Source organism: Coenobita brevimanus, chromosome 105 (genome assembly GCF_032717465.1).
Source record: "Coenobita brevimanus isolate Jiangsu-jjx chromosome 105, ASM3271746v2, whole genome shotgun sequence".
Classification (NCBI taxonomy): domain Eukaryota; kingdom Metazoa; phylum Arthropoda; class Malacostraca; order Decapoda; family Coenobitidae; genus Coenobita; species Coenobita brevimanus.
This window is the reverse complement of record NC_137058.1, coordinates 25563131-25574085: the sequence shown is the minus strand read 5'-3', so window position 1 is coordinate 25574085 and position 10955 is coordinate 25563131. Positions and strand designations below refer to the sequence as shown.

At 44.4% G+C, this 10955-nt stretch overlaps 1 protein-coding gene across 1 annotated transcript in view; it reads right to left on the bottom strand.

Moving 5' to 3' along the window:
• LOC145416275 (G-protein coupled receptor Mth2-like) overlaps positions 1-7048 on the bottom strand; it is a 132045-nt gene extending 124997 nt beyond the window's left edge. The window contains exons 1-2 of the mRNA XM_080285272.1: positions 6913-7048; positions 6242-6439 (exon numbers count right to left, since the gene is read on the bottom strand). Coding sequence (XP_080141398.1) covers positions 6242-6439; positions 6913-7048 — 334 coding nt within the window. The remainder of the gene's footprint in view (positions 1-6241; positions 6440-6912) is intronic.
• Between the last annotated feature and the right edge of the window lie 3907 nt (positions 7049-10955).

Here is a 10955-nt window from a genome sequence, read left to right as displayed (position 1 = left end):
TAGCACTTCTTCGTGACTAGCATCATATTTGTGTTAACCTTTTATTACAACTCAGAATTAAAGATGAGGATATGGAAATTTTAGGCCAAGTTAGAATAAAACGAGTGTAGTAATGACGCAAAATAAATCGCTATAGAGGAAAGCATCACGACATCTCCCTGTATAGTAGACGTGAAAACTGTCCTTATTAGTACACAAAGATGGCACAGAATAAATCACCAAAGAACAGGCATCACGAAATCTCCCAAGTGGGCGAAGGAACGGACCTTTTTTATTAAGCAAAGATGAAACATAATGAATTAAGACAAACGCTTAAAAAAAATAAAATAAAACAAATAAAAAAAGTATCCCAAACATAGGTGACAGCAAATAAATCGCCGAGGAAGATACATAACGAAAACTCCCAGGCGCTTATTAGTAAACAAAGATGGCGCCTGTTTGTTTACATCCGGGGCTTGGCGGGAATTCCAACCCTTCCCGCCTGCTTACCTACCCCAACCTTGCTAATGGAGATATATTTGCTCTACCGGATTTGCCACTACAGCGTCATCTCTCTCTCTCTCTCTCTCTCTCTCTCTCTCTCTCTCTCTCTCTCAGCCTATGGCCAGGTGTAGTCAGATTGGAGGTTAAGTTCCCTATACTCCTTTCACCTTAACTTGGCCCAGATTTTCGTCCTTTTTCAGCCCGTTTCAAGTACTATAATGGCAGAAAAGACAGTACTACAGCTCTACCTCCTTTGCATAGCACTTCTTCGTGACTAGCATCATATTCCAGTGCTGATGTACTCTTATAACTCAACAGTCACGCTGTAGAGATGGCAATTTTAGGCCAGTTTGGTGTAAAAAGAGTATAGAACGTTTTTTGTCTAACCTGACGAAGCAGGATTGGATTTTGTGTGTGTGTGTGTGTGTGTGTGTGTGTGTGTGTGTGTGTGTGTGTGTGTGTGTGTGTGTGTGTGCGCTCTTTTTTTTTCTTTTTTTTCCACAAGGAGCCTGTGTGTGATTTTTTTCATATTTTTTTGGAGGGGGAATTCCTCTGTTTCTATAAAAAGCAAAGGTAAAGGTGGGACAGACGTTATGCGGCGCTTAGCCTCAGTGTTCATCTTAAGCCACAGAGGCGGCGGCAGTTTTTTTTTTTTTTTTTTTTTTTCACCGAGTATCCTAGTACACAAGGCCACAGCATCATACAGGTTACCACAGTTATCACGCCTGTGTTACCCTAGGTCAGTGGTCTTCAACCTTTTTGAGACTGTGGCCTACTTCTGGCCTTCCCAAATACTCATGGCCCACTGCCTTTCAGATTTAGAATAGGATTTTAATAAATGCATAAATAAACCAAGTTATGACATTTTATTACAGGTTACTTTTGTATTTAGGAAATTAATCACTGTACTGTAATCACTGAAAATATATGTAATAATAATATATATATTAATAATATTTTCTAATCCTTTATTTGTTTATATTTTCTTTTTAATTTTACCTACCTAGAATATGTCCGTGGCCCACCTGAGAACCAGCCCATTGCCTACAGGTATGAAGACCACTGCCCTAGGTACTCATCCACCTACCAACCCACACAGGCTGCATGTACACGTAAGTCAAGTGAAGCCACCTGCCCTCACCAGAATTCAACCCCTGGCGCTGACGGGCCGGATGCTTCCCACTCAGCCACCGCGGCGTGTGTGTGTGTGTGTGTGTGTGTGTGTGTGTGTGTGTGTGTGTGTGTGTGTGTGTGTGCAGTCAGACTTTAGGGTCACTTTGATTGTAGCACTTTTTTTTATAACCTAACGTTCCTCCTCCTCATCATCATCATCACCATCATCATCATCATCATCATCATCATCATCACCATCATCATCATCATCATCATCATCATCATCAGAGTCCACCTGGGTACATAAGGGACAAATGAGGTTAGAGGTCAAGGAAGAAATTATGGAAAAAAGAACCTACATATTGGTGTGTGTGTGTGTGTGTGTGTGTGTGTGTGTGTGTGTGTGTGTGTGTGTGTGTGTGCGCGTGCGTGCGTGCGTGCATGCGTGTGTGTGTGTGTGTGTGTGTGTGTGTGTGTGTGTGTGTGTGTGAACTAACTTTATCCAATAGTCTGATCGGCGGGAAAGTCGATCTCGCGTTTTTCTGGTTGGGAAGTGTAAGTGCTAACCAATGCACCGCCCCCCCCCCCCGTTGTGCTCAGGTGAAGGGTCAGGTTGGGTGTGGCAGTGACCTGGTACACACACACACTTCAGTTTTTCATACATGCACGCATTCTCTCTCTCTCTCTCTCTCTCTCTCTCTCTCTCTCTCTCTCAATCTAAACCTGTGAGAAAGAAACTGTTTGCTGTGAATTCTCGAAGCTGTGGCATTTCCCTGAGAGAGAGAGAGAGAGAGAGAGAGAGAGAGAGAGAGAGAGGTGACAGGAAGAGATACGAGGAGGAAGGGTGTGTGTGTGTGTGTGTGTGTGTGTGTGTGTGTGTGTGTGTGTGTGTGTGTGTGTGTGTGTGTGACTTTTTTCCTCTCCATTCCTCCCTGCCTCTTCTTCCTTTCTTCCTTCCCTTCCCTTTGTCTTCCGTCCTTCCTTCTTCATTCTTTCTACCCTCCTTCCTTCTTTTCCTTCCTTCCATCCTTCATTCATTTCTAAATTCACATATTCTTTTCATTAATTCCTTCCTTCCTTCTTTCCTTCCTGCAGTTCCTTCCTTCTCTCCTTCCTTCTCTCCTTCCTGCAATTTCTTCCTTCCTTCCTGTATTTTTTTCCTTCTTTCCTTCCTTCCTTCCTTCCTTCTTGCCCGCCTGTCTTCCCTCCGTCCTTCTTTCCTGCCTGCCTGTCTCCCCTCCTTCCTTCTTTCCTGCCTTCCTGTCTGCCTTCCTGCCTTCCTTTCATCTTTCCTTCCGTCCTTTCTTCTTTCCTTCCTTCCTTCCTTCCTTCCTTCCTTCCTTCTAGACTGATCTTGCACCTGTTTAACACCTGTCAGGTACCTAATCAATCATTCAGTCAGGTAATTGGTCAGACAGTCATTCCTTCATTCCCTTACCTCTCACTCTTTACCTCCTTCCTTTATTCCTTGTTCTCCTCTCCCCTCCTCCTTCATTTATTCCTTCTCCTCCTTCCCTCCTCAGCCTCTTCCTTCCCTCCCCCTATTCGTTTAATCCTTCCCCTTTTTTCCCTTCCCTCCTCACCCGTTTCCCTTCCTTCTTCCCCTCCTTCACTCTTTTTCCATTCATCTTCCTTCCTCCTTCCCTCCCTGCCTTCCTCCCTTGCTCCCTCTTCTCTTCATCATCATCATCATCATCATCATCATCATCATCATGATCACCACAATCATCATCATCATTATCATCATCATAACCACCACAATCATCATCATCACCATCATCATCATCATCATCATCATCATCATCATCATCATCATCATCATCATCATCATCCCTCACCCTTTCCTTCCCTCCATCCCCTTTTCCTTCTCTGCTTCAGCCTCCCTTCTCTCCCTCTCTCCTTCCTTCACATCTTCCTTCCCTCCCTTCCCTCCTCCTTTCCCTCCCCCCCCCCCCGTCACCGTATTAGGGGGTAGTGACCTTCTCCACGGCAGCGGGACTTTCCCCCAACACATTCACTTCTCCTGCTTATTTTTCTGGTTTATTCTTCCTGACGATTTTATTCAGCTCAGGAATCTCGTGGTATTTGCACCTGCGCTCGCGAAGTGAGAGAGGGGTACTTTTTTTAGCTGGCGTGTGTATTTGTCCTTTTTTTTAATGCAAGGAAGAAGGAACCAAAGACCTGGCTGTCTGTCGCTGTCTGTCTGTCTCCATTTCTGTCTGTCTGTCTGTACGTCTGTGTCTGTCTTTCTGTCTGTCTCTTTGTCTGTCTGTCTGTCTGTCTGTCATTCTTTCTGTCTGTGTGTCTGTCTGTCTGTCTGTCTATCTTTCATTCTTTATGTCTGTCTGTCTGTGTGTCTTTCTGTCTGTCTGTCACCGTTTGTCGTTGTCTGTCTGTCTCTCTGTCACCGTTTGTCGTTATGTCTGTCTGTCTGTCTCTGTGTCTGTCTGTCTATCTGTCTCTATGTTTGTCTGTCTGTCTGTCTGTCTTAACAACCTAACTCGAGCAATTTTTATTCAGTTTTAACTAAACTCTCTCTCTCTCTCTCTCTCTCTCTCTCTCTCTCTCTCTCTCTCTCTCTCTCTCTCTCTCTCTCTACCACCTGGCTGACGCGGGTATTGCACTCCCTAATTACTCCTTTATTTCTCCTTTATTAAACACAGCAACGCCCTGAAATAAATCCCAGCTCATTATTGCTACGTCCAGACGGTTTTATTCAGCAAAGGAGAACCCACTTTTCCCCAAACACCTTCTCTCCTGCGACTTATTTTCCTCCTTTATTCCTCCTACCGCCAGACGATTTTATTCAGCTTTAGGGTAGGTACTGGGACTGGGGGGGTTAGAGACAGCCCTCCTCAACCCCCCCCCCTCTCTCTCACTGCCCCAGGTCTCCCCTCAGCTTAAGAAAATCGTCTGAAGGTAAAGTAAGATGGAAAAAAATGCGCATCGGTATCAGTATGTCAATTGTTTCACTCCCATTGCGTATATTCCATAGTCCTTTCAATTTGACCTGATCCAGATTTTCGTATTTATTTTCGTAGCGTATTTCGCGTGGTTTTCATGCCGCCAATGAGACCACCGTGGCTCTACGTATTTCCCTAGCACTTCTTCGTGACTAGCAAGGGTTAATTGATTGCCACAGCCCAGCGTTCAAGATGGAGAGATGGTAATTTTAGGTCAAGTTAGAGTAAAAAGGGCTTTGTTTACCCTCGACACGAGAGAGAGAGAGAGAGAGAGAGAGAGACAGACAGACAGACAGACAGACAGACAGACAGATTCTTTCATCGTCGTTTGAGTTATTTTATTCGCTTTCATCATCCCTTCTACTTTTGTCTACGTTCGTGTTTTTCTGTCTGTCTGTAATTATCTGTCTATCCGTCCATATCTATCCAACTGTCTCTCCATGTTTGTGTATCTGTCTGTCTGTCTGTCTATCTATCCATCTATCTATTTGTATCTATCTATTTCCATACTGACCTACCTATCGCTGTCTATTTGTATACCTATATCTTGTCTTTCTGTTTCTTTCTATCCATCTATCAGTCAATCTGTCTATCTAACCATCTCAATTTGTCTATCTATCTGTCTCCTTTTATATTTTATCTATCAGTTCATCCATCTCTCAATCCCTAACTCCCTCTTTTTTTTTTTTCTCCATTGACTTGCCATATACGGTTCTCAGAATGTGGGTGTGCTAAGCCGCCTCCCTGCATTCCTCGGCCTCACCCCTGCATATCTTATTGGTTTAGTCCCTTATCTCGCTAGGTACAGGCGCCCACCATCCACTCACTCGATGTAATGCTGCTTTCATGTGACTCTACACTAAAATACACGCTAAGTGAATTCTTGTAACTCATAGCCACCTAACGCTTTGTGGGCTAGTGGGGTAAGGCGCTCCGGGTGGCTGTGTTCCATAAGGGTTTGCATCCGAGGGCTGGTGTGTGTGTGTGTGTGTGTGTGTGTGTGTGTGTGTGTGTGTGTGTGTGTGTGTGTGTGTGTGTGTGTGTGTGTGTGTGTGTGTGTGTATCAGCCTTCAGTCCACTGGGTTCACATTAAGATGAAGTGGGAAGAGTTAGATGAAAAACTCCATAGAAAGAAATAAAGTGTGAAAAAAGAGAGTACTGAGAGAGAGAGAGAGAGAGAGAGAGAGAGAGAGAGAGAGAGAGAGAGAGAGAGAGATGGGCTGCGTGGGGTGATTTGGGATGCTGGGAAGGCTACAAGGATTACTGACCGCATAATAGGCTATGTAAATCCCCGGGAAAGACCAGGAAGCGTACCCAGGAGAGAGAGAGAGAGAGAGAGAGAGAGAGAGAGAGAGAGAGAGAGATTATTCTAGCATACACATTATAGCCTTGCATAGATGTTTAGGGCCTGTATTCTCATCGGTTAAGGAAGCTCCCTCACACCTCTTCCTTAGCGATTTATTTTGCTCATTACACCTTGCCCTTCCTTCCATGTTACTTAAATAACACCGTATCACCATACTCTATATACTTTACGTGTACAATACTATATTAGCCGGCCGTATCCAAAAATGAATCAGGAAGAGGTGTTACGGGCCTAGGTCAATTTTCCTTACTATAGAATTGGATAGAATTCTTTACTTTGAAGAATTTAGCCCTCCGTGGGGGCAGCTAAAGTAGACCTCCGCTGTGACCAGGCAACTCTGCTTCTCTGATATTCCGTGGCTTGGCCAAAGAGTTGCGTTCAAAGCTGGGGTATCCTGGTGTTAGGGGCTCGTCGGGCAGTGTTGCCAACAATCTGTTCAGCTGACGCTTGAAAGAGTCAGTTGTGATCCCTGTCGGCTCTCTGATTGCCTTTGGAACAACATTGAAGAGACGAGCTGCATTTCATGTGAAGCAGTTGCGTATGATTTTTGCTGTTCTCTAAGTGGTAGTCTGTGGCCTCTTGATGTGGCACAGTCGTCCTTTTCTTAGGTGGTTATCTACTTTCAGCCCCACATCAGTCGCAAGACCTTCTAAGGTCTTCCACACATAGGTCACTAGGTAGCGCTCACGTCTTATTTGTAGAGAGTGTAGTTTCAGCACTTTCAGACGCTCCCAATAATTCATATGTTCGAGACCCCAGATTCTGCATGTGAATATCCTCTGTAAGGATTCCAGTTTAATGATATCTTCTGTATTGTACAGAGTCCAGAGTTGGCGCAGTATTCTACTTTATGGAGGACCAAGACCTTCCAGAGGGTCAACATACAAGCCCTCTCCCTTGTCTGAAAGGTCCTGAGGATCCACCCGGTCAATTTGCTGGCCGTATTACCGATACAGCTTATATATTGGGAGAAAGTTCCATCTGCACTCATGGTAACTCCCAGGTCACGCACATGTTCTTTTGTTGTGATGTTTTGCCGCTGGACCTGGTAGCTAATGCCTTGGTTGGTGTTCTGCTGTGGGCCATATCTCATCAGTTCGAATTTCATGCCATTCTTTTTCATGTTGTTGGTATCAATTCAGTCTAGTAAACGATCTAGGTCTTCATGTAGCAGAGCCACGTCATCCTCTGTTTCAGCTTTCCTCTTGACCCTTGTGTCGTCAGAAAGTGATGTGGCCTGAGAGTGCTGGAGTTCTTTATCAATGTCTCCGATCATGAACAGAAACAAAAGAGGTCCTAGCACCGACCCCAGTGGAACTCCGCTTTTCATTTCACTCGGGTCTGAGAAGTGCCTCAGGACTGATACTTTCTGTCTCCTGTCTGTCAAGAAACTGTGCATCCACTTTCCAAGGTTTCCCCCCTTGCCAGGGTTCCTCAGTTTATGGAGAACAAGGTCATGGTCAACTTTGTCAAGTACCTTGGCAAAGTCCAAGTAAATCTCATCGACATTTTTATCCTTGCTAATATCTTCCAGAATGGCTTCCTGATGGACGAGTAGCTGTGACAGGCAGAATCGGCCCTTTCTGAAGCCATGTTAGCCCTCACTGAATGCATCAGTCTCCTCCATGTGCTCATACAGTCTTTTTCTGACGACACGTTCGATTGTTTTAGTAACGTGGGAGGTCAGGACCAGAGGCCGATAGTTTAAGGCAAGTCCTTTGTTGCCCCCTTTGTGGATCGGAGTCACTATTCCTTCCCTCAGGGATGAGGGAACAATGCCAGTAGCCAGAGACATGGTGGCTATTAGCTTCAGTGATGGTGCCAGCTCATTTTTGCAAATTTAAGAACTGTGTGTTAACGTCATCTGGGCCTGCTGCTGAGTCCATGGCTATGGTATCAATGGCATTCATTATTTAGTCAGTTCCTAGGTCTATGTTAGTCAGCTTTGGAGTAGGTGTGGCCGCCTGTGCTTCGAAGAAAAGCTGCTGGGTCGTCCGTGATTTTGCAGGGTTAGGTACACTGAAGACACTTTCATATTGTGTCTTGAGGATACCTGCCATTCTCACTGCGTCACCCACTAGGTTTCCTTCGTCATCTTCAAGTGGGTCCACCGCTATGTTTTTAGACTTCTTGTATGCGTATGGAGAGAAGAACTTTCAATTATCTTTAATACTGTGGACTGCTTATAGTTCTGCTCCTATTCTCTGATCATCATGGGGCTTCAGTAGTTTATTTTCTATTTCCAGCAGAGCCTCTTGCAGTTTGGTAGCTTTGTGACGTGGAGGATTTCTTGCCAGTTTGGCTTCGCAGAGCCTCCTCATTCTCATAAGAATCCGTCAGTCTCCTGGTATTTGTCTTTTCTTTCTTTAGGTACTTTTTGATGGTACGTGGGCTTCGCATACATCTTAGCAAATTCTAAGAAAAGTGGAGAGCATTTTCAACATTATCGTTTGCCAAGACTGCCACCCACTGGATTGTTAGATTTTGTTTTGTTTTATAGCAGACCTCTTTATTTTCATATGGTAGAAGTTTAGTTTCCCATTCCTGATAGGGTTTTGCATCCATGATATGCTGACTTGTTTATTGGTGCATTTATTGTGACTGTGGCTTGGCAAAATTTGTGATCAAGACTTGGTGGTTTCAGAAAATTCATATTTGTGTATTATTCCATGATTGGCACTAAAATTCACGTGTAGGATGTTGGACTCTCTTGTTGGTTTGGTTACAAATTGTGTCAGAAATTTTGTCTCCATGAGGTCTGTCAGTTTCTTTGCTTGATGTTTTTCTGTTGTTCCACCCTCCACCACCAGTGAGTCCCAGTTCACTTGGGGGAAGGTAAAGTCTTCGAGCATTAATAATTCTGTGTCCGGGGCTGGCAGGTGCCAGCTAATTCTATTTGTGGCATCGTCAAATAGCTCCTCAGTGGTGTGTGGGCCTATTCACAACAGTTACAAAGTTTATTTCCTTAATCCAAAGCGAAACAATTCCACATTTCCCATTTGAAAAACTTTGTCAGGTTTCATTCTTTATTGCCAGGTTATTCTCAACATACATGGCTACTCCACCATGACTTCTGTCCCCTCTGTCGGTGCGAAAAATTCCGTAGTTTTTTATTCGTATCTCTGCATCTAATATGTCACTGTGCAGATGTGTTCGGTAAGGCAAGTAGAGGTGTTCTGCCTGTGGTGGCCATTTCTTGCAGCAGAGGGACTGTTATAATTGCACCTTGGGTATGGGCCCCTTATGTTACCTGATAATAATTTAGTTAGAGGAAGCTCCAGTACACTAAATTCCATTTGTCCTGCCATTCCATTTTTTCCATGATGGCAGTCATCATTTTCTGTAACTTGGACTGTTGGGCTGTTAGTTTTCCTACTGTTTCCCATAAAAAATTGTTTTCTTCCTCATGCGTATTGATGTTCCTTGCACCGGCAGCTGGTTTTTCACTTGCTGTCTCTGTTGTTCTTGATTCGTTTTTATATTGGTTCTCGTTTTGTGTCTTACTAAATAAGGGTCCACTATTATGATGTTTCCTTCCTGAACAAATAGGCTTTACTGAATATTCTTGGTAATTGTTGCCCCAGACTTATCTCAGACGTGAACACAGTGGACTGCTGGCTGAAGCTGTCCTCCTCCTGCAGTCCACCGCCCTTCTTTAGGTGGACAGGGAGTTTAGGGAGGCGTGCATAACCAAGCAGTGGAGCGATAGGTGCCATCCCGGGAAGGCGTCGCTCTTCACCATTGGGAAATAATTATAGCCTTCATTAACATTCTTATACTTTTTACTGAGCTGAATAAATCCTCTGGCAATAGCTGGATAGTTATCCTCACCATGAGAAATGGTATCATATATGAATTTTATGATAGTTACTGCTTGATTCATTCCGTTTTCTCTCATCCCGTTGGTTTTCTGTGTCTCTTAAAGGGTAACTTCGCCCATAAGTTAGTGCACAATTTTGTAAAACTTCCGTGCAGTGGTGTAGCTGTGGGCGAGCTTGAATCCCACCATTCAGACCCTTGACCTTTCAGTTGAAGTGTGTGAGTTGAAGATAAGGCAGCCTGATGGCGAAGGGCAGGTGACATGGAGGGGCTTGTCTGGCCATCTCTTGCGGCATTAGGTGTTTGAATATAGAGGTAGATAAATGGATGGATGGAAAAATAGCTAGGTAGATAGATGCTGTTTCCCATTGACATTTTCCCTCCATGGACCTATAAATCTCAGTGTACCTATGTTTCTCATCGAGCCTGTTTTTTTATCCATGGGGCAACAAATCTCCCTTTGTTTTTCCTTTCTCCATTTATTATCTATTTAAAAAAAAAAAAAAAAGGTGTACCTATAACTTCTTTCATGGAGCTTTTTTTTTTTAACCCTTTGGACCTACGTTTCCACTTGGTCCGATATCTCTCATGGATCATACAATATTTTACCACATGGACTAATTCAAACATGTGCATATTTCCCTCCATATACCCCTTCCTTAGTGGATCTGTTTTTCCCCCATCCACTCACTCCCCAACGCACCAGTAAACCCACCCACTCACCCATATAGTAAGCCCGTCTTGGCCTGTCCTCCGCGAAACCACACATCCACCCACCCGCCCAACCACCCCACCCTCCTCATCCACCCTCCATTTCTCTATCGCTTCTTTCCTAACTTTCTTTCATCTTTCCGTTCATAACTGATCTCTGTCACTCCCTCCCTTCCTCCATTTCTGATTTTCTTCTCTCCCTACATTACTAACTTGTATCCTTCCTTCCATTCGTAACTTTTTTCCATCCTTACTTCCTTCCATCCCTCCATTCCTGTCTTTTTTACATTCCTCCATTTGCCTTCTCACTTCCATTCCTAACTTTTCCCATCCGTCCTCCTATTCATAGCCTCCTCACTCCCTCCGTCACATCCCCGCCGGTAGCCATGGATACCCCCCCACCACCACCTCACCTCATTTCACTCTTGTACACACTTCCCAGCACAATATCACTCCCTCCCTGTCCTCCTAGGGGGGGATAGTGGATTGTAGAGGAACAG